Source organism: Vitis riparia, chromosome 3 (genome assembly GCF_004353265.1).
Source record: "Vitis riparia cultivar Riparia Gloire de Montpellier isolate 1030 chromosome 3, EGFV_Vit.rip_1.0, whole genome shotgun sequence".
In the NCBI taxonomy this organism is placed as follows: Eukaryota; Viridiplantae; Streptophyta; class Magnoliopsida; order Vitales; family Vitaceae; genus Vitis; species Vitis riparia.
The window spans coordinates 4339802-4364411 of record NC_048433.1 but is presented as its reverse complement, the minus strand read 5'-3'; the positions used below and the strand labels follow the sequence as shown (position 1 = coordinate 4364411).

Genomic DNA, 24610 nt, shown 5'->3' with positions numbered 1-24610 from the left:
AATTCAAAGAATTTTCTTCCTATCTTGCTGCTCATGGCATTGAACACAAGTTCTCCTACCCATACACACCTGAACAGAATGGGAGAGTCAAACAGAAATTGAGACATGTTATAGAAACTAGTCTTGCTTTTCTAGCCAAAGCCTTCTTACCTCTCTCTTTCTGGTTGTATGCTTTTCATACTACCATATTCCTCATCAACCATCTACCTACCAAGGTACTTAAATATCAATCTCCATTTCAAACTCTTTTTGGGAAAATTCCTAATTATCATTATCTCAAGACATTCGGTTGTCTTTGCTACCCATACATTAGACCATACAACAAGCAAAAACTGCAATATTGTTCTACTCCATGCATCTTTCTTGGCTATAGAAACAATCACAAAGGATACTTATATTTTGATCCAAAAACTACCAGACTTTAAAGAACTAGACATGTTGTTTCTCATGAATCAATCTTTCCAGCTCTATCACCTTCAACTTCTTCTAATCCTAGTTCTTCCATTTACACTCATGCATTTCTTCCCATAAACATGTCCTATTCTCTTGCTTTATCTTCTCCTGACGTTCCACAGCATAACCCCACACCTTTGTCTTCACCACTTCACTCATCTTCTTACCACACCCTTCAAACTATACTTAACAATGCTCCTCAGCATCCTCTTATTATTACTAATTATCATATGATCACGCATGCCAAGGATGGCATTGTAAAAAAAGAAGGCTTTTTTGTCTCACATGCCCACTAAACCAGCAACATTTTCTCAAGCTATCAAAAGTTTCTACTAGTCCAAGGCTATGTAACAAGAGTATGATATTCTACTCAAAAACAAAACATGGAATCTAGTTCTTGCTCCTCCAAATGCCAATATTATCGATTGCAAATGGGTCTGCAAATTAAAACATAACCCGAATGGAACCATTGCTCGTTACAAGGCTCTCCTAGTTGCCAAAGGTTTTACCCAAACACATGGTCTTGATTAATTTGAAACCTTCAGCCCCGTTGTCAAAGCTTCAAGCATCAAAATAGTGTTTGCTCTTATTCTCTCTTTTGGTTGGACAATTCGTCAGCTTGATGTGCAAAACGCCTTCCTCAACAGTGATCTCTAAGAGCAAGTCTTCATGAGCCAACCACCTGGTTTTATCAACTCTCGATTTCCTACTCACGTCTGCAAACTTAACAAAACCATTTATGTGCTTAAACAAGCTCCTAGAGCATGGTACACCAAGCTCGGTCATGCTCTTCTTAGCTAGGGTTTTCAAGCCTCCCATGCAGACAGCTCCATGTTATTTCTTCACACTGCCAATGATGTGCTTATCTTATTGATCTATGTTGATGACATCCTCTTAATAGGTAGTGATCCTCATTGTGTTTCTTCATTTTCTTCTTGTCTTAATGTTACATTCGCTCCTCGAGATCTTAGTCATCTTCTATATTTTCTTGGTCTAAAGACTATGCAAGCAAAAAACTCAGTTCATTTGAATCAACACGAATATGTCCATGATCTTCTTCAACGTACCAATATGCTTGAATCCAAATCTGCTTCTGCACCTGGTATGGTTGGTCAAAATTTATCCAAACATGATAGAGATCTTTCCATGATGTCACACTATATTGGCACAGTTGGTGCTCTTCAATATCTCACATTAACAAGACCTAATATTTCATTTGTTGTCAACATATCATGCCAGTTTATGAGTAGTCCCTCCAACACACATTGGTTTTCTGTAAAGCGCATCTTACGTTATCTTAAAGGCACTACATCTTATGGTATTTCCATGCAACTGTCTCTCTTTGGACATTTAAGCATACACTGATGCAGATTGGGCTTTTTGTACAAATGACAAAAGAAGCACCAGTGGCTATTGTATTTTCATAGCAAGTAGAAAGTTGTTTCAAGAAGTATCGTGGCATAACTGTTGTCACTTCCGAAATTGCTTGGATTCAATCTCTACTCATCGAGTTATGTCTTTCTCCTTCAACACCACCACTTCTGTGGTGTGACAACCAAAGTGTTGTACATCTTGCTGCCAATCCCATATTTCATGCTCAAGCAAAGCATATTGAACTCGACCTTCATTTTATTCGTAATAAAGTCCTTCAAAACCAACTTAGTATTCGGTATCTTCTCTCTTTCAACCAAATCATTGATATCTTCACTAAACATATCTCAAGCTCTCGGTTTTTTTAGCTTTCGAACCAAACTCTTTATTGTTCTCAAACCTTTGTTCCCAAACCTGCGAGCTTGTGGGGGGATGATAGGCCACAACTGCACTAGCAACAGAAGGCTGTTGCAACAACAGAACTCAATAGAACCAAGATCACTCAAGAACTTTGCAAGTAGTTAGGAATTTGGTAGTGTAGTTTGAATTGTGAAAATAGTTAGGAATTTGGCAGTGTAGTTTGTTACAACTGAAACTATAAATAGCAGAGTAGAGAACCTCTCCTGAACATGTAATTCTTCCAATCAATATACAGAAACTAAATTTGCATTCTCCTTATACAAACTTATACTCCTTTCTCATCTTCTCATCTCAAATTTCATCCACTTGGATAGTAATAAATTTCTATCTATGAGTAATTCTTTTTGTGTTACTTAAAATATCTTAAGTTTGTTTTTGATAAAAACAAAAACAGGTTTGACACTAAAAAAAAAAAAAAAAAAAAAACAGAAAATGGTTTTAAAATATCTACGCTTTCAACTATTCTCACTTATTTTAAAAAATAAATATAAAAATATATAAAATGATAATAAATAAAGTACTGACATAAAAGCTATTTTTTAAAAAATATATATTTAAAAACATAAAAAATAAATTAATAATATTTCAAATTCTAAAATAGAATTTTATTCACAAAACATCAAAGAACAATTTTTAGAAACAATTCTCAAATATCATTTTTCATAATTATTTTTTAAAACACTTCCCATTCCTCTATAGTTCTTTTTTTAGAGAATTATTTATTAAGAGTCATCTTGCCAGTGATCCTAACAAGTGTTTTTAGTCTAAAAAAAAGTTTTTGAAAAAACATTGGATGTTTGACAGAATTTAAGAAATACTTTTCAAATTTTGAAAAATCATTTTCTAGATAAATGATTAATAGATTATTTTACGAAAAAAAAATTATAAGAAAACACTATCAATAAAAAAAATTGAGTAGAAACACTTTCAAATGCACTTAAAATGTTTTTGTAAGAAGTATTACAAGTGATTTTTTAACTTTTTAAAACCATTGTTTAAATTTTATCTATTTTTTTTTTCTCAAAAATATTTTTGTACGTAAGCTAGAACTAGAAGTACTTCTAACTTCAAAGAATCTTTACCCGGCCGTTAACGTTTCAGACACCGTGGTTACCAGGCCCTTCTCTCATGCAATTGCTTATATAAAAACAAACACTTTTGTTACTTGGCACTAGAGCGCATTGTTGAAATATGGACTCACATATTTAACAATGATTCATGATTAAGCTATTCAAATTATGGACATTTTGATTTAATGTTCGTTTTAAGAGTATGGGCCACCTTATGTGTAGAGCCCAACGCAATCACGGGCTTTAGATGATGGGCCTAAGGCCCGTGAGGCCCAATAACCAATGGGTATGGTCCCTAAGGCAGGAGGGTATAAAAGATGAGGCTTATGTCTTTTCAATCAATCACATCTTTTGAAAGAACTAAACCGCTCTCTCTCCCGCTCCCATTGCCTGAGAGAATCAGAGAAAGGTGGTGCCCTCCATCAGCCTTAGAAGATCCGTACTGTCTTCAAATTCACATATGGATTCAGGTTGGTACAATTTTAATAGTAATTATGGCATAATTTCTTCATGTGATTCAACATACATCCTGTATGATCATTGAATATATAAATTGAAATCTCACACGCATTAGAACTTTAGACAAAACAGAAGATTCCTTACTTTTATTTAGGCATCAAACCCACTCATTCAAGCATATTTAAATTTAAATGCAGTCGTCTTTGTATACACAAAAGACCCATTACCAAGAAGGTGATCATCCTTTTTCAGGGTTGGTTGTTCAAAATTCAAAATCAGTTAGCTGAAGAACAGAAAGGAAAAGAACAGAGCTGAATTTGCAGAAAAGTATTTTTTTTCATTTTCCTTTTCTAAGGATCTTGGAATCCTTTTCCTAGTATAGACAGAACATTAGAGGTATATATATATGGTAGTGGGAAGTGATTCTTCCCCGTAAAACAATTTCTTTTCTATTGAGTCATGGGATTCTATCTTCAGCTTCAAGGGATCATAGTTTTTAGCCTTCTATTTGCTATCATCTGTTTGTGGTTGATTAAGGGCAAAGGGAACAGAAACAGAGGGAAAAGGGCACCAGAACCATCACGGGCATGACCTTTAATCGGACACCTTCATCTTCCACGAGCAGGCAAGCCCCAACATCAAGCATTTGGAGCCATGGCAGATAAGTATGGACCAAACTTTTGCTTTCATATTGGCCTACGCAAAACTTCGGTGGTTAGCAGCTGGGAAATAGCAAAAGAATGTCTCACTACCATGGACAAAGCATTTGCCACTCAACCCGGATCCTTGGCAGGAAAGCTCATGGGCTATGACCATGCCATGTTTGGCTTCTCTCCTTGCAGAGCATACTGGCGTGATGTAAGGAAGCTGGCCTCGATTGTGTTGGATAGTGAAGCTTGAACCAATTTTATTGCGCTTCGCTCGGGATGTCGGGAGTCGAACTGCCTTATCAACTCATGAGGGTCAAATGGTTGCAAAGTTTGTTGACAAAGGTGAGATTCAAACATGTGATGAATGTTTTGTATAGTGATAGCCAAAGTGCAATACATTTTGCTAAGAATTCAGCATTTCATTCTAGGACTAGACATATAACAATTCTTTATCACTTCATCAGGCCTTTGCTTGAAGATGGAATGTTAACACTTGTGAAAATACACAATAACAAGAATCCAACTTACATGTTGACCAAAGCACTGATAGTAGAGAATCTAGAGCATATAACACTTTCTGTAGCTTACAAACATGTTGGGGATGAGATGTGCTAACAAATCCAGCTGGTTGGGAAAGATAAACAGTTTCTACAATTTCTCCATTGAGGAAGGCATTGTTGAAATCAATTTGTCGAATCTCCCAATTATATGTTACAACCAATGTAAATACAACTCAAATAGTAGAGGATTTGATCACCGGACTGAAAGTATTAGTAAATTCCACACCTGCATATTGTTGAAATCCTTTGGCTACTAGTCTAGCCTTGTAGCATTGGATGGTACCATCAAAATTATATTTGACACGAAAAATCCATTTTCTATCTATGACATTCATGGATGGATGAAAGAGAACCAAGGTCCAAGTATTATTCCGGACTAAGGCTTGATATTCTTCAACCATAGCTGTGTGCCAGTTGGGATTTTTCAATGCTTTACTAACAGTGGTAGGAAGTTGGTCTGGGGGTGAAATGGAAGTAGATAGGTATGTAATATGGTCTAGGAGTAGTTTGGGTTTAAATTTACCCACTTTTGAACGAGTAGTCATGGGATGAAGGGAAGAAGTTGAAATAAGAGGTGAGGGAATAGAAGGGGACACTGGTCTTGATGCAGCTGGACACATGGAAGGATGAGAAGAGGTATGTGACATGATTTGTAAAAGGGGTATAGAGAAAGATGTGGAGGAAGTGTGTGGGGTAGGACTAGAATCATTCATTGGTAGAGATGAATAGGGAAATGTTTTTTCATAAAAAAAATAACACTTCTTGAAATGTAAACTTTCCTGGAAGGATGTAAACATAGGTATCCTTTATGGGAGAGACTATATCCAATAAATATGCATTGAGTTGACTGATATTCTAGTTTATGGTTTTTGTAAGGTTGGAGATACGGATGGCAAGCACAACCAAAAGTCTTCAAGAATAAAAAATTAGGTGAGGACTTAAACAAGAGTTCATAGGGAGTCTTACAATGGAGAACCGGAGTTGGTAGTCTATTGAGAAGGTAAGTTGCTGTAGAGAAGGCATGCCACCAGAAAGTAAATGGCAATTGAGACTTAGCCAATAAAGTCAATCCAATTTATACAATCCTTCTATGCTTTCGTTCCACCTTCCCATTTTGTTGATGAACATGAGGACAAGGATGATGGAAGAGGATGTCTTTCTTCTGCAGAAGATATTGAAGGGGACGAAACTCTCCACCCCAGTCTGTTTGTAGACACTTAAGTTTGGTGGGAAATTGTCGATCTACCAATGCTATGAACTACAAGACAATTGATGTTGCTTGGGACTTTTGTTGCATGGGATAAATCCAAGTACAGTTTGTAAAAACATCTACAAATGCAATGTAATATTTGTACCCATCACATGAAGTTGTATGTGCAGGACCCCACACGTCTGAAAAAACTAGTTCAAATGGAACTTGTGTTTTATTAATAGTGGTAGAGAATGAAAGCTATTTTGCCTTGCCTAAAGGACAAGCAGTACAAAAACCGAGTTCGTTTTGAAGCTTGGACTTAATGCCTAATCTGTCAAGTACTAGAGACACAGTTTTGTTGCATGGATGACCCAATCTTTGATGCCACAAGTGTCCAACACCCATGTTGCTGTCTTCTACACATCTTGTAGACTCAATTTTATTTATTTGCAGGCTATATCCAATAGATGGAGCAGCTGGTTGTTTGTTGATAGTAGATGGAGTAGTAGCTAGATGAGGTAGGAACACATTTGTATCTTCAGAGAAACCTGCAAACTGCCGGTTAGATGAGACCTTGGAAATATCCAACTGATATAGGCCTTTCTTAAGGTTGCCTTGGAGTAATATCTCTCTGGACTTCTTGTCCTTAACAAAACAGCAATGAGAGTCAAACTCAAGGATAACATCATTATCTTGAGTGAATTTAGCTACATTGATAAGATTTTTAGTGATCTGAGGTACATGAAGTACATTGGTAAGATGCAATGACTTGGAAGATTTACGTGAAGGAAAAGAAGTATGACCAACCCTAAATATATCTAGTGTTTGTCCATTGCCCACCACAACATTACCTGTGCCAGAGTAGTGATCAGATACATCATGAGTATTGGAATCAGTGGTCAAGTGGTGAGTAGCACCATTGTCAACAAACCATGAAGTGTTTGAATCAAGATCCGGAGTAACAATATAGGCACAAGGAAAAGTGTTTGTTGAATCATGTTGTTGGTGTGAATTTTGAATTGGAAGTGATGGTATCAGTGGCCCTGTGGAATAATATTGAGGCTGACTTTGAGGCTGTATTTGTGGTTGTAGTGGAGGTGGCCGAAGTTGAGGTTGTTGCGGTTGATGAAAAGATGAAAACTGTTGATTTTGTGCACGTGGTGGAGATTGGAAGTACACATCAAAACGGTGGAAGCACTTCATAGCAGTGTGTCCCATTTTTCCACACAATTGACAAACAATTCTTGAAGTTTGTGGATTACGTACATTTCTATGATGAAAATTCCTATTGCTTGAGCCTCTAAACTATCCATCATTAGTGTTAGAATTTTGAACACCTCCAACTGTAATATGTGTTGTTGGTGAACGTCAATAACAAAGCTACTGAAAGTTGCTCAAGACAAATTTCATGACTTTGTAGCAGATAATGAACTTCTTGTAGAGAGATTACCTCAGATCTAGATGTAATATTCACAACAATTGTTTCAAATTCTAGTCCTAATCCACCTAAAATGTAAAGAATTAAATCTTCATCTGGTACAGGTTTTCCAAAGGCAGAGAGCATATCTGCTATGTTTCTCGATCATTTTTAGCACATAATCATTTATGCTTAGAGCACATTTCTTTAATGATTGTAGCATGAAACGTAGTTGAAGAGTTCTTGCCTTTGAATTAGAGACAAAAAGTTTTTCAAGAACACTCCATACTTCGGCTTATGTTTGACAATTAACCACATGACCATACATGGCTTCATATGGAAGCAAGAATCCAACTCAAAAAGAATTGATCTAAAATCACCCACTGATCATATTCTGGATTGGATGCAAGTTGAGATGAATTAATTGATGTTGATCGAGAGAATCTTGGAGGTTTTGGTAGCTTACCAATGAGAATTTGATCCAATTGATGTGCTCTAGCTGCTGGTAATACCTAAGATCGCCATATTGTGTAATTATTCATCTCTAGCTTCACCGAGATCGGATGAAGCATAGTTTGTCCCTTAAGAATTGAGGAAACTTTCGACGATTTTCTTGCCGGAGATTGGAGTCCTTGTGAGGACATCTCTGGTGCAGAGAAATCGATGTGATCAGTCACCATTTTGGATGTGTGTCAATGGAGCTCTGATACCATGTCTGGTTGAAGAAAAATAAAGAAAACAGGATTGTAGCAGAAAACAGAGTATGAAGAAGAGAAAAAACAGAGTATTAGAAATTCTGGAACTAAAAAACGTGTTCTTGCATTCCACTCTCCATCTGATTGATTTACATATGTTTTTATATCAAAACTTATAGACTTTAACTCTGGTTACCAATTAACCGTAGTTACTAACTGACCATAGTTATAGTTACAGGGGTTAGCTAACTTCCTAACTGAATTTGGTTAGCTTAACAGGCTATGATGATGGCTCGTTTGTCTTTGCTCCTTGTGGACCATATTGGCGTGATGTGCGGAAGCTAGCCATGGCTGAGCTGCTGTCAAACCGCCAGCTTGAGATGCACAAGCATGTCCAGGACTCAGAAGTCAAGATCTTAATAAAAGAGCTTTATGGGCAATGGGCAATGGGCAAGCAACAAGGACGCCCCGCTTTGGTGGAGATGAAGGAAAATTTTGGGAACTTGGCACTGAACGTAGTGGTGAGAGCAATTGCGGGGAAACGGTATTTTGGGACCCATGCCTGTGGTGATGAGCCAAAACGGGGCAAAAAGGCCTTTGAGGATTTCATTATTCTAGTGGGGCTGTTCATGGTCTCGGATGCCATCCCTTTTCTCGGCTGGTTGGACACGGTGAGAGGGTTTACCCCTGAAATGAAGAGAGTAGCTAAGGAGGTGGATTATGTGCTTGGAAGCTGGGTGGAGGAGCATCGCCAGAATAGGCTTTCTGCGAACGACAATAGGGCTGAGCAAGACTTCATACATGCCATGCTTTCTGTCATAGATGATGGCCAATTCTCTGGTCGTGATCCTGACACCATCATTAAGGGCACTTGCTCGGTATGTCCCTGCTACTTCCATAACCTGAGCATGAAACGAAAAGAAAAAAAAAGCACCATCTACTATCATAATTTCTACAACTTTTTTCGCCCAATTTCCTAAACCCTCCTCACATTTCTACAAGGATTCATCAAATCCAGTATAGCTTTATCATCTGTACTTATCATGACAAACCAGGCGGGGTGATCAAATTTCACTTAGATTCCTTATTCACGGTTTGTTTTACCATTCTGCTAAACATGGTATTTCACTACTGATAAGTAAACTTTGCCTGATCGCATATTGAAGTCGACATCATATGTTGATTGCAGAACCTCATATTAGCTGGCTATGAATCAACATTTATCACTCTTACATGGGCCCTCTCTCTTCTACTGAACAACCGCCATGCGCTAAAAAATGCACAAGAAGAGCCGGAAATCCATGTGGGAAAGCATCGCCAAGTGGATGGATCAGATATAAAGAACCTAGTCTACTTGCAAGCCATCGTCAAGGAAACATTACGACTGTACCCTCCTGGGCCACTTTCCCTGCCACATGAGGCCATTGAAGATTGCACTGTGGCTGGCTTTCACATCCAAGCTGGGACGCGCCTTTTGGTTAATCTCTGGAAGTTGCATCGTGACCCCAGAGTCTGGTTGGACCCTTTGGAGTTCCAACCAGAGAGGTTCCTGACAAAGCATGCAGGTTTGGATGTTAGGGGTAAAAAATATGAACTTCTACCCTTTGGTTCAGGTAGAAAGGTATTCCCAGGAATCTCATTTGCACTGGAGTTGACGCATCTGACGCTAGCAAGACTGCTTCATGGTTTTGAATTGGGAGCGGTTGCAGATTCACGGGTGGATATGACTGAAAGTCCTGGGTTGACTGCCCTCAAAGCAACTCCACTGGAGGTCACAATTGTTCCAAGGCTACCTTTCGAGCTCTATAGTTATGAAGCAGCATAGAAAGTAAATAAGACTCTTACGTGAGCCGGAGAGTCCCCTAATTAGCCCAGTGCTTTAGTTTAGGGTATATTTATGTTGCTGTGACTGACTTTGAATTGCCGGTGGAGTGGGTGTTCTCCTCAAATTTCATCCACTTGGATGGTAATAAATTTCCATCTATGAGTAATTCTTTTTGCATTACTTAAAATAGCTTAAGCCTGTTTTTGAGAAAAAGTAAAAAATAAAAAGCCATGCCTGAAACAAAAAGAAAAAGGAAAAAAAGAAAAAGAAAATGCATGGTTTTATTTTAACTATTTTCATTTATTTTAAAAAATAAATATAAAAATATACATGATAATAAAATAAATAAATAAATAAAGTACTAACATGAAAGTTATTTAAAAAAAATTAAAAATATTTCAAGTTCTAAAATAAAATTTTATTCATAAAACATCAAAAAACAATTCTCAACTATCATTTTTCATAACTATTTTTAAAACACTTCTCAAATACAACCTTAAATTTTGAACTCCTTCCAAAACCAATTTCGATGATGCTGCACCTTATGCTTCTTCATCATTTGGAGTGCCTACTCTTGACTTATTAACACATCATAAAACAATTGATCCTGATTTTCATAGTAAAATCATATGGATTAATTGGGAAATAGTTAACTGTACAAAGTTGCAGCCTGCAGGCCCTCATGATCGACCTGCACTTAGCATTTTCTTTCCCACAAGATGAATACAACATTTGGCAGCAAGCATAGGATCATCATGAACGACCTATTGAACTCAATATTAAAATATCTTATATTAACTGAGCATCGAACCCACCACCACAACTTAGACAACTTTAAAGAAATTAGAATCCAATTACTATATTATTGGTAGAAGATTGGAATCAAATGCTCTAAATTAATTTCCCTTAAGCGGACAAGAGGTTTTACATGTTCACATATATGCCATACAATCTCATGGAACACTTTCTAAGATTACTATCGAATGGATTCCAAAAATATATTTGTCAATGTTTTTACTAAAAATGGTTTTTGTAAAAGTATTTTCGCTAATAGTCTTTTTCGGTGAATCATTTATTAAGAATCATCTTGGTAATGAACCTAGGAAATGCTTTTAGCCTAAAAATTATTTTTTAAAAACATCACATATTTGATAGAATTTAAGAAATATTTTCAAAATTTTCAAATTATTTTTAAAAAAAATACTTCATAAATGATTTTTTGTAAAACAATTTATGAAAAAACATTGTCATTAAAGAAACTATGAGTAGAAACACTTTCATACAACCGTCGGTATTTTTCTAAAAAGTATTATATGTGACTTTTTAAAATTGTTGTCTAAATTTTATCCTTTTTTTTTTTCAAAAATATTTTTTAAGCTAGAACTAGAAGTACTTTCTAACTTTAAAGATATTTACATGACCGTTAACGTTTTAGACACCGTGGTTACCAGGCCCTACTATCAAGCTATTGCTTATATAAAAACAAACATATTTAAATGCATTAGAACTTTAGACAAAACAGAAGATTCCTTACTTTTATTTAGGCACCAAACCCACTCATTCAAGCATATTTAAATTTAAATGCAGTAGTCCATGTATACACAAAAGACCCATTACCAAGAAGGTGATCATCCTTTTTAAGGAGTTTTGGGCCAAAATGGGCTTCTTTAGAGACTTAGTATTAAAAGTGGGCTTCTTCCAAAACTATTGTTCAAAATAGCCCCCATCAATCCACATAAGCATAAAAACCATTTTTTATACATCTTTTGTTTACTTTCCTAACTTCCCATCCCGTTCTCTGTTCTCTGTGTAATTTTTTTCTTCAAAACCCTAGCCCCACCAATGGGCCACTGTGAGAGAGACATTGTTGGAGCTACAAAGCATCAAGGTTGAGGTTGGTCCCAATTTTCTTTTTGGCTTGTTTTATGTAAAGTTTTTGGCACTTTCCCATTTTTTCCCCATATCGGAATCTCGATTTTCAAAAATTTTTTTGCCCCGTTGCTTTTGCTTTTCTATTTTGTTTACGTCCTTCATGGCTATTTTAGCATAAATGGCTTGTTATCATCCAAATATTGAAGCCCTTAAGCTGCAAATGTTTGTTGAAATTTTTGGGGAAAATGAAATTTTATGGGAAAAAAAGGACAGATCCATGATTCTAATATATAGGTTATGTAAGATAAAAGGGGCAGATCCTTCGTAGAAGGATGAGTCCATATCACCCGAGGTTTGCTTTACCACGAGCTAAAATAAATGTCTAGATGTTGGAGGAAATAGCCTAAAAAAAAAATAATGGGTAAATATTAGTGCTAGTAAATTTCATCAAAAAAAAAAATTCTTTTCTTCTTCCCTATTTTTAAATAAACAACTTTCTAATGGGTAAGCAAAATAGAATCAAAGATGAATTATATTCCCATTGACTATTTAGATATATACCATGTGCCATTCACAGAACCCCCATATACATTTTTATCCTCACAATTGTTACAGTCACCCATCTCTTCAGACCTACCATCAATGCAACACCCTACTTTTTCAGACCTACCATCAGTGCAACCTCCTACCTCTTTAGACCCACCATCAGTACAACCCTCTATTTCTTTAGACTTACCTTCAGTTCAGACCCCTACTTCTTTAAACCCACCATCAACACAACCCCCTACCTCTTCAGACTCAACATCAGTACAACCCTCTACTTCTTCAAACCTACCATTAGTGAAGATTGACACATCTACTCAGCTAGATTTACTGTCAACCATTCCGAGGGATAGGCAGGGCCTACGTCAACCTAGATTGCTACCTCCACCACCACCTCTATTTTTAGCTCCAATCCTATCACAGACATATGTTCTTCATGTGTCACATGCAGTACCTGCTGCAGTTAGAGAGGAGTGTCCAAAAAGGAAGAAAGTACCAGTTACACATAGGTTCTCTCCTTGTGGAAGCATGTGAGATTATATATGTTTTTTTTTCCCACTATATTAATGTTTATTAGGTATTTTTTGTGACTTTGATTAAACTACTAAAAATTACATTTTGTAGTAGACTTCTTCTAATTAATTTCATTAGCTAATTATGTCAAAAAAATCTATATATGACAACTACGACTTAAGAGTATACTATTATTTCGATAAAGATAAATTTGACATAATACAAATAAATTAATATCTTAAAAAATAACAAATTAAATATCTTAAATTAATAAATTATACAATTTTATATATTATTTATATGTTATATAAGTTTATTACTTTAATATTATTAATTTATTAATAAATAAAATATTCATTTATAATATCTTCTATTTATCAATTTATGTTTGTTGAAGTAATACTAAATTCTTAAGTTTAAATATAAATAATTTATTATTAAAGTAAATATTTTTAATTTTAATAATAAATTGTAATTTAATAGTTTTTAATTAAATTTGAAAGTAAAAAAATATATATATAATTGAAATCTCAGTTAGCAACTACAGCTTAAAAGTATACTATTATTTCGATAAAGATAAATTTGTCATAATAAAATTAAATTAATATCTTAAAAAACAACAAATTAAATATCTTAAATTAATAAATTATACAATTATATAAAATTTATATCTTATAAATATATTTTAAGATTATTAATTTATTAATAAATAAAATATCCATTTGTAATATCTTCTATTTATCAATTTATGTTTGTTGAAGTAATACTAGATTCTTAAGTTTAAATATAAATAATTTATTATTTAAGTATATTTTTTTAATTTCAATAATAAATTATAATTTAACAATTTTTAATTAAAAAAATTAATTGAACCCTCAATTGATAATTGCGACTTTAGTTCAAAAATGAAGCCGCAATTGTCAATTGATGTTTCAGTTTAAAAATGAAGCATCAATTGGCAACTGCAATTTTAGTTAAAAAATGAAGCCTCAGTTGGCAACTACGACTCTAGTTCAAAAATGAAATCTTAGTTGTCAATTGAGGTTTTAGTTCAACAATGAAGCCTTAGTTGACAATTACAGTTTTAGTTCAAAAAATGAAGCCTCAATTGGCAATTGTGACTTCAGTTCAAAAATGAAGTCTCAGTTGTCAATTGAGGTTTTAACTAAAATGATGAAAAAAAAAAATTTATGACATGGCACCAAAGAGGCCAATTTGAATATAAGTTTCATAAAGTGGTTAGATATTTTTTTTTTTTTTTAATAAATGGGTCATTTTGACCCAAAACTCCTTTTTCAGGGTTGGTTGTTCAAAATTTAAAATCAGTTAGTTGAAGAACAGTGAGGAAAAGAACAGAGCTGAATTTGCAGAAAAGTTTTTTTTTTTCATTTTCCTTTTCTAAGGATCTTGGAATCCTTTTCCTAGTATAGACAGAACATTAGAGGTATATATATGGTAGTGGGAAGTGATTCTTCCCCATAAAAGATTTTCTTTTCTATTGAGTCATGGGATTCTATCTTCAGCTTCAAGGGATCATAGTTTTTAGCCTTCTGTTTGTGGTTGATTAAGGCCAAAGGGAACAGAAACAGAGGCAAAAGGGCACCAGAACCATCACGGGCATGGCCTTTAATCGGACACCTTCATCTTCTACGAGCAGGCAAGCCCCAACATCAAGCATTTGGAGCCACGGCAGATAAGTATGGACCAACCTTTTGCTTTCATATTGGCCTGCGCAAAACTTTGGAGGTTAGCAGCTGTGAAGTAGCAACAGAATGTTTAACTACCATGGACAAAGCATTTTCCACTCGACCAGATCCTTGGCAGGAAAGCTCATGGGCTATGACCAAGCCATGTTTGGCTTCTCTCCTTACGGGCCATACTGGCGTGATGTAAGGAAGCTGACCTCAGTTGAGCTCCTCTCAAACCGCCAGCTCGAGTTACTCAACCATGTCCGGGACTCAGAAGTTAAGCTTTTCATCAAAGAGCTCTACGGGCAACGGATACAAAATGGGGACAGGCCTCTCTTGGCCTAGATGAAGGAGAAGTGTTGGCACCTGGCAGCAAATGTAATGGTGAGCGCGGTAGCTGGGAAATTTTGAGCACCGTTACAAATGACTATGAGTCAAGACGGTGCCAGAAGGCCCTTGGCGATTTGTTATATCTTTCGGGGATATTTATTGTTTCTGATGCAATCCCCTTCCTTGGCTGGTTGGACACTGTGAGAGGATATACTGCAGAAATGAAGAGAACAGTTAGGGAGGTGGATCAGGTGCTGGGAAGCTGGGTGGAGGAGCATCGCCGGAAGAGGTTCTCTGGAAGCATGAACGAGGCTGAGCAAGACTTCAACCATGTCATGCTGTCTGTTATTGAGGATGGTCAGTTCTCTGATCATGACCATGACACTGTCATTAAGGATACTTGCTTGGTATGTTTCTTCTACTTTCCTTGGTCAAATTCCATAAACCTCCACACACTTAACAGCAAACCTCCATCATGATTTGTTTTGTCCAGATGTTACACTTGCTATTTCAGGACTGATGATTAACTCTCAACTTTCTTTGACAAAATTTCTGGGAATAATGAAAACTATGATAAACTTTTGAATTGTTCTACTAACAGCCAGACATACTGTTTTTTAACACACAATGATCAAAGAAGCCATATCACCAGCTCAAAAGACCAACATGGATGTAATGTTGATGCAGACTCTTATAATAGGCGGCTCTGATTCTACTGTGATCACACTGACCTGGGCCCTCTCTCTGCTAATGAACAATCCCAGCACTCTAAAAAGAGCACAAGATGAGTTAGACATCAAAGTGGGAAAGCATCGCCAAGTGGATGAGTCAGACATAAAGAACCTAGTCTACTTGCAATCCATCATCAAGGAAACCTTAATTACGACTGTACCCTGCTGCACCGCTTTCAGTGCCACGTGAGGCCATGGAGGATTGCACCGTGGCAGGCTTCCACATCCAAGCTGGGACGCGCCTTTTGGTTAACCTCTGGAAGTTGCACAGGGACCCCAGAATTTGGTCGGATCCTTTGGAGTTCCAACCTGAGAGGTTTCTAACGAAGCATGTGGATTTGGATGTTAGGGGTCGAAATTTTGAATTTCTGCCATTTGGGTCAGGCAGAAGGGTACGCCCAGGAATCTCATTTGCGCTTGAGGTCGTGCAACATGGGAAACGTGGCCTCCAAAAGGAAACGTGGGCAAAATGCGAATCTACCAACCCATGGGCCATGGCACTTGCGGAAAAAGCTGTCAGCCAGGGACCACGCTTGTCACCAACGTCAACGACAAAATGAAATGAGCTAAAAAAAGGAAAGGAGGAGGATGGTAATCCTTCATTGACAAGAAAGGAAACGGAGAAGAACTAGATTTTTGTATCTCCATCTTCTAACGGGATTCTCTCTTCAGCTTCAAGATGTCACAGTTTTCGGCATTCTTTTTGCAATTATCTGTCTGTGGTTGGTTAATGCCAAAGGTAACAAGAACAAAGGCAGAAGCCCACCAGAGCCCTCCGGGGCATGGCCTGTAATGGGTCACCTTCATCTTCTAGGAGCAGATAAGCCAATACATAGGACATTCGGAGCCATGGCTGATGAGTATGGACCAATCTTCTCCATTCGTCTTGGCCTTCGAACAGCTCTGGTGGTTAGTAGCTCGGAAGTAGCAAAAGAATGTTACACTACCAAGGACAAGGCACTCGCCACTCGACCAAGATCCTTAGCAGTAAAGCTCATGGGCTATGACCATGCCATGTTTGCGTTTGAACGTCACGGTCCATACTGGCGTGATGTGCGGAGGCTAGCCATGGTTAATCTCCTCTCCAACCGCCAGCACGAGATGCTCAAGCATGTCCGGGACTCAGAAGTCAAGTTTTTCATCCAAGAGCTCTATGGGCAATGGGAAGAAAATGGAGGCAGTCTTGTTTTGGTGGACATGACGAAAAAGTTTGAGCACCTGGTAGCAAATTTGACGATGAGAACAGTTGCTGGGAAACGGTGTGAAAATGGCGAGTCAAGATGGTGCCAAGCCCTAGGTGATTTCATGAATCTAATGGGGCAATTTATGGTTTCTGATGCAGTACCCTTCCTTGGATGGTTAGACACAGTGAGGGGATATGCAGCAAAAATGAAGGGAACAGCTAGGCAGTTGGATCAGGTTATTGGAAGATGGGTGGAGGAGCATCGTCAGAAGAGGCTTTCCGGAAGCATCAATGAGGCTGAGCAAGACTTCATTCATGCCATGCTGTCTGTTATAGATGATGCTCAGTTATCTGCTCATGACCATGACCATGATACTGTCATCAAAGCCACTTGCTTGGTATGTTTCTACTACTTCATAACACCACCATCCTCATGAGCATCTGCAACTTCATCAATACCTTGATAATACTCGTATTACTCCATCATGATCTATTTTTTCCTTCTGCTATACAGTATTTCAGGACTATTGAAGTAACTCTGTTTCTTTCTTTGACAAAAATTGCCGAGACCATTCCCTAAGGAAACAGCAGACAGAATTCATAAATTAGGCTGGAATAACAGGAACTGGGATAATTTTTTTATACCCGGATTCCCAGTCAAAATTCTTCTGCCGACACTCTAGACATACTATTTCATAAATGATGTATGGACTTTTTTCTTTAATCACAAGTTCAACACGGGTGTAATATGTTGATGCAGACTGTCATGTTGGCGGGCAATGATACAATAGCGATCACACTCACCTGGGCCCTCTCTCTGCTAATGAACAACCCTCGTGCACTAAAAAAGGCACAAGAAGAGTTGGACTTCCACGTGGGAAGGAATCAGCAAGTGTACGAATCAGATATAAAGAAGCTAGTCTACTTGCAAGCCATTATCAAGGAGACCTTACGACTATACCCTGCTGGGCCGCTTGCACTGCCACATGAGGCCATGGAGGACTGCACTATTGCAGGCTTCCACATCCAAGCTGGGACTCGCCTTCTGGTTAACCTCTGGAAGTTACACCGCGATCCCACAATTTGGTTGGATCCTTTGGAGTTCCAACCTGAGAGGTTCCTGACAAAGCATGTGGGTTTGGACGTTAGGGGTCAACATTTTGAACTTCTACCATTTGGGTCAGGCAGAAGGATGTGCCCAGGAATCTCACTTGCTCTGGAGATCCTGCAGCTGACACTAGCCAGATTGCTTCATGGTTTTGAATTGGGAGTGGTTGCAGATTCACCCCTGGATATGACTGAAGGTGTTGGGCTCGCTATGCCTAAAGCAACTCCACTGGAGGTCACCCTAGTCCCAAGGCTACCCTCCGAGCTCTACCACTGAAGTAGTATCCTAATGTGTGCCACAAAATCCCCTGGTTAGCCCTGGAAGGGTCTACTCCAAAGGTTTGGTCTTCATAGGACATAAGGAGCAACCTTCTGAGCTCTCCTGCTACAGAAGTAGCAGAAAAAATAATAATAAATGAGTGCCACAAAATCCCCTAATTAGTCCATGAAGATGATGAATAAATTATGCTCATTTTATGTATATTTATGTAGCTCACTCGGAATGCATATCCGCCTAAATGAAGAGTCTCAAATCTTGGGATGTTACATCACTTGCCGTCCTTGCATATCTACTCAAGCTTTCTTAATCAGGATACTTTCTAGGTACCTTGTGTTTGTAATTTAACTGGAACATGTTAAAATTAGGAGTCTTGGCTCTATTTTGGGAATGTTTTTTTATTTCTCAAAAATAAAATAATTATTCTTAATAACAATTTGTAAACATAACTTAAGCGCGCTTTTTTAAAAAAATAAATAGAAATGTTGAATTTAATGTGTTCAAGAATGATAGGTGAGTGAATTGAATGATTGCGGCCTTTAAAGCTCATCATTTGTAACATGATTTAAGAACTTGTTTGATAGAGGTTTTAAAAAGCGTTTATAATCTTTTTAGAACTTAAAAATATTTATTTTGATAAAAAATTTTAAATATTAAAAATACATTCTAAAATTACTATAAAACGATTTTTAAAAATGTGTTTGTCAATGTTTTTACTAAACATGATTTTTGTGAAAGTATTTTCTCTAATAGTCTTTATCAAATAATCATTTATTAAGAGTTATTTTGACAGTGATCCTAAAAAGTGCTTTTACCGGGAGTTTAAAAAAAACATTGAATGTTTAACAGAATTTAGGAAATACTATTCAAAATTCTAAAAATGCGTCAAAGTGATTTTTGTGAAAGTATTTTCTCTAATAGTTTTTTTTCCAGAGAATCATTTATTAAGAGTTATCTTGGCAATGATTCTAAGAAGTGTTTTTATCCTAAAAAAAAGTTTTTTTTAAAAAAACATTGAATGTTTAACAGAACTTAGGAAATACTATTCAAATTTTGAAAAATCATTTTTTAGAAAAACACTTGAGATGATTTTCTAAAAAATGATATTTTATGAGAAAACATTATTATTAAAGAAACTATGAATATAAATACTTTCAAGCGCATTCTTACTATTGTTTTAAGAGTGTTTGAAAGTAATTGTAAAAAGCATTTCTAATATCTTTAATACTTGAAAGATAAAAAATTTTAAATATTAAAAATACTTTCTAAAAACACTATAAACATGTCCGAAGAATTACAGGTGATTTTTGAACTTTTTAAAACCCTTGTCTAAATTTTATCTAGTTTTTTTTTTTTTTTGGTCAAAAATATTTTTTTAAGCTAGAACAAGAAGTACTCTAACTTTAAAGAATCCTTACCCAGCCGTTAACGTTTTAAACACCGTAGTTACTAGGCCCTACTCTCATGCTATTGTTTAAATAAACAAGACACTTTTGTTACTTAGTGCTGGAACGCATTAGAACAATAGACAAAACAGAAGATTCCATGGTTTTATTTAGGCACCAAACCCACTCATTCAAGCATATTTAAATTTAAATGCAGCCGTCCATGAATAAACAACAGACCCATTACCAAGAAGGTGATCATCCTTTTTCAGGGTTGGTTCTTCAAAATTCAAAATCAGTTAGCTGAAGAACAGAAAGGAAAAGAACAGAGCTGAATTTACAGAAAAGAAAATTTTTTTTTCTTTTTCTTTTCTAAGGATCTTGGAATCCTTTTCCTGGTATAGGCAGAACATTAGAGATATATATATGGTAGTGGGAAGTGATTCTTCTATTGAAACTCTATTTTGCTTGTATCCAATTATTAGACAAGAATTGCATGTTGAATCATATGAAGAAATTATGCCAAACATTTCTATAGAAAGGGAACATACTGAACTAACCTGATTCCATTTTGAGTGTTGAATGAAAAAGGTCTGGATCTTTTAAGGCTATGGAAAGCACCACCTCCTTTTGGATTCTCTCTGACGATGGGAGTGGGAGAGAAAACAAGTCTGTTCTTATTTCAAATTATGTGATTTGATTGAACAGACACTTAGTCTTTGGTTTTATACCCTTCTGCCTTAGGACCATACCCTTTGGCTATTGGGCCTCACGAGTCTTAAGCCCATCATCTAAGGCCCGTGATGACAATGGACTCTACACATAAGGTGACCTATACTATGGAAAACTGATACAAAATAAATATCAAAAGACAAATAGCTTAGTCATACAACATTGTTAAATATGTGTGAGTCCATGTCTTAACATCTTCCCCCTAAAACATTTTCATTTCTATTGAGTCATGGCTTCAGTTTCGAGGGATCATCGTTTTTGGCCTTCTGTTTGTGGTTGATTAAAGCCGAAGGGAACAAGAACAAAGGCAAAAGGGCACCAGAACCATCCAGGGCATGGCCTTTAATCGGACACCTTCATCTTCTATGAGCAGGCAAGCCCCAACATCAATCATTTGGAGCCATGGCAGATAAGTATGGACCAATCTTTTGCTTTCATATTGGCCTGCGCAAAACTTTTTTAGTTAGCAGCTGGGACGCAGCAAAAGAATGTTTCACTGCCATGGACAAAGCATTTGACACTCGACCCAGATCCTTGGCAGGAAAGCTCATGGGCTATGACCATGCCATGTTTGGCTTCTCTCCTTACGGGCCATACTGGCGTGAGGTAAGGAAGCTGGTCTCGGTTGAGCTCCTCTTAAACCGCCAGCTTGAGTTACTCAACCATGTCCGGGACTCAGAAGTCAAGCTTTTCATCAAAGAGCTCTACAGGCAATGGATACAAAATGGGGACAGGCCTGTCTTGGTCGAGATGAAGGAGAAGTGTTGGTTCCTGGCAGCAAATGTAATGGTGAGCGAAGTAGCTGGGAAACGGTATTTTGGCACCGTTACAAATGACTATGAGTCAAGACGGTGCCGGAAGGCCCTTGAAGATTTGTTATATCTGTCGGGGATATTTATGGTTTCTGATGCAATTCCCTCCCTTGGCTGGTTGGACACTGTGAGAGGATATACGGCAAAAATGAAGAGAATAGCTAGGGAGGTGGATCAGGTGCTGGGAAGCTGGGTGGAGGAGCATCGCCGGAAGAGGTTCTCTGGAAGCGTGAACGAGGCTGTGCAAGACTTCATCCATGTCATGCTGTCTGTTATTGAGGATGGTCAGTTCTCTGATCATGACCATGACACTGTCATTAAGGCTACTTGCTTGGTATGTTTCTTCTACTTTCCTTGGTCAAATTCCATAAACCTCCACACACTTCTGTATGGAAACAGCAAACGTCCATCATGATTTGTTTTGTCCAGCTGTTATACTTGCTATTTCAGGACTGATTATTAACTCTCAACTTTCTTTGACAAATTTTCTGGGAATAATGAAAACTATGATAAACTATTAAATTGTTCTACTAACAGCTAGACATACTATTTTTTAACACACTAATCAAAGAAGCCATATCACCAGCTCAAAAGACCAACATGGATGTAATTTTGATACAGACTCTAATAATATGCGGCTCTGATTCAACGGTGATCACACTGACCTGTGCCCTCTGTCCGCTAATGAACAATCCCAGCACTCTAAAAAGAGCACAAGATGAGTTAGACATCAAAGTGGGAAAGCATCGCCAAGTGGATGAGTCAGACATAAAGAACCTAGTCTACTTGCAAGCCATCATCAAGGAAACCTTAATTACGACTGTACCCTGCTGCACCGCTTTCAGTGCCACGTGAGGCCATGGAGGATTGCACCGTGGCAGGCTTCCACATCCAAGCTGGGACGCGCCTTTTGGTTAACCTCTGGAAGTTGCACAGGGACCCCAGAATTTGGTCGGATCCTTTGGAGTTCCAACCTGAGAGGTTTCTAACGAAGCATGTGGATTTGGATGTTAGGGGTCGAAATTTTGAATTTCTGCCATTTGGGTCAGGCAGAAGGGTACGCCCAGGAATCTCATTTGCGCTTGAGGTCGTGCATCTGACACTAGCCAGACTGCTTCATGGTTTTGAATTGGGAGTGGTTGCGGATTTACCAGTGGATAGGACTGAAGGTTCAGGGGTGACTCTTCCCAGAGCAACCCCGTTGGATGTCACCGTTGTCCCAAGGCTACCTTCCGAGCTCTACGGTTATTAAGCAAGCATGCATGAAGACGGAAAAGTCTACTCCAAATGTTATCTTCTAAGCTATATCGTGATTAATTAGGCATAAGAAGTAACAACCCAATTCACAAACTCCCCTCACAAGCCCAGGCGGTGTCGTCTACAAATGTTTGGACTCAGGAGAATATGATTAAATCTGCTCTTGTTATGCATGTGTAGCTCATTCTGAATGATTTGTCAACTCATAACCTTCAATATCTGTCTACTGCTGCTTCATGCAGAGTCTACTTGATTGCCTATACCCTGACTTATTTAAGATTTTACATCAGTTGATTATGATCATCTTCATCGATCAAATAGAGTTCGTATGTTGATGTTTGTGTTGCTATTTGATTTGATAATTTTTCTTGCTTCTGCTTCAAAGTTTCTTGTTTGGGTTGAGCCTAGCTCATGTTTTAAGTCGACTCAGCGTGGGGAAAAACACAAATGGGATTTGTGTTTTTTAATTTTTTTTTTTTCCACCAGCAGAATGGTCTTATTTGGAAGCTTGCATAAACTTAGCTTTTTTATATAAATATTTGTGCGCAGTTTCCTGATATGGATAAGTATGACACGAAAGAGAGAGGATTTTTCCACCCAATCTCATGCACATCTCTTGTTTTTGAGGTGGGATTAGTCAACCACCCAATCAATTGCCCAAGTTAAAGAGCCAAATATAGTGATTTTCCGATTCTTAATCGTCGGCTTCCTCCTAACTCCAACTATCCATATATATGATTTCATTTCAATTTTGAAAACCCTTTTTGCCTTAAGAGACACTTGGGGAAAAAAAAAAAAAAACCTCAATTTTCATATTTTTAACCATTGAAAAAAAAATCCAATTTTATGTTTTTGAGGTCACTTCCTTAAATAATATTTAAGATTATATTTGGTTCTTAAAAAAAATAAAATTGATAAATTTATAGTTAATAAATTATTTTTATAACATAATATCTTAAATAGATAAATACATTAAAGTAAAAGATATGGATATGGAGATATGGTTTGGATGGGGCAAATTTCTTAAAATAATGCACTAGCCTAGCTTAGATTAATTCCTAAAAATCTGCATCATGCTGGACGCTATGGATTTATAACATGTCAACTCTTCATCTTTGAGCTTCCGAAAGCATTTGCATTTTATAACATGCCCAATCATGATTAAACGAAGGATTAAACAATAATCTTTTGTTTAGTTATTATCAAAATAGATTTTTAAAAAGCTATAGGCTAACAACTCATGGTTTCTTATGCAATCCCTTCCTTGGCTGGTCAGACACAGTGAAGGGGTATAAGGCAAAAATGAAGAGAACAGCTGGGAAGGTGTATCATGTGCTTGGAAGATGATTGGAGGAGCATCCTTTCAAGAGGTTTGCTGAGAGTATAGAAGCTGAACAAGACTTCACCCATGTCAGACCGTCTGTAATAGGAGATGGACGGTTTTCTGGTCATAACACCGACACAATCATTAAGGGCACATGCTTGGTATCTTCCTGTTCTTTCTATTTTTTTTTATGAAATTAGTAGTACACTGAGTTGCACTGCTTTCACTTGCACTACTTTCAGTGTTGCATTATCAGGGTTGAATTGTAAAGTTTGAATTAGATTTACGGTAGATGGTGGGGTATAACCACTCATTGAGCTCACAGTGGTCAAGATGCCCAATTACCTTTGCAGAGATTGAAGGGGCAAGGCATTTAGATAATTTTTTATTTATTTATTGAATGATGAATTTGTCCCTATTGTATTTAATCGGTTAATAATTTACAGTTTTGTTGAAGGATTTTGTTTGAGAGAAAGAGAATTGTATGTATAGTTGGGATTGTGAGGAGCAGGATAACTTTCACCATTATAATTTTTCTATCTATATTAATTTGATTAGTAGATTCTTGAGTGTTGATATATTTCCTGAACTTGGTGATCATATTGATTGTAGAAATAGGATAAATTCTTTTATTTTGCTTTTCTTTAATTCTACTCGCGTGTGTGTGATTAAATTACTTAAAGGACTGCACTATTGCAGGTCTCCATATCCAAAGCAACAATGGCTACCTTCTCTTTTGAACTC

The 24610-nt window shown here is 37.1% G+C and overlaps 3 protein-coding genes and 1 pseudogene across 3 annotated transcripts; all 4 read left to right on the top strand.

The window, feature by feature from the left end:
* The first annotated feature begins 8590 nt into the window (after nucleotides 1-8590).
* On the top strand, nucleotides 8591-10112 carry LOC117911111 (cytochrome P450 CYP82D47-like). The gene is made up of 2 exons (XM_034825312.1): nucleotides 8591-9165; nucleotides 9477-10112. Exons 1-2 carry the CDS (start codon nucleotides 8635-8637, stop codon nucleotides 10110-10112), a joined length of 1167 nt encoding a protein of 388 aa, XP_034681203.1. The 5' UTR covers nucleotides 8591-8634.
* A 4760-nt stretch (nucleotides 10113-14872) lies between these two features.
* LOC117911627 (cytochrome P450 CYP82D47-like) lies at nucleotides 14873-15979 on the top strand. Its single transcript, XM_034826030.1, has 3 exons — nucleotides 14873-15004; nucleotides 15058-15465; nucleotides 15746-15979. Exons 1-3 carry the CDS (start codon nucleotides 14873-14875, stop codon nucleotides 15977-15979), a joined length of 774 nt encoding a protein of 257 aa, XP_034681921.1.
* Nucleotides 15980-15983: 4 nt separating this feature from the next.
* On the top strand, nucleotides 15984-18755 carry LOC117911626 (xanthotoxin 5-hydroxylase CYP82C4-like). The gene is made up of 3 exons (XM_034826028.1): nucleotides 15984-16333; nucleotides 16416-17370; nucleotides 17733-18755. The coding sequence occupies exons 1-3, from the start codon at nucleotides 15984-15986 to the stop codon at nucleotides 18354-18356; spliced, it is 1929 nt and encodes a 642-aa protein (XP_034681919.1). The 3' UTR covers nucleotides 18357-18755.
* Nucleotides 18756-20698: 1943 nt separating this feature from the next.
* Nucleotides 20699-22851, top strand: LOC117911113 (annotated as a pseudogene).
* Nucleotides 22852-24610: the final 1759 nt, after the last annotated feature.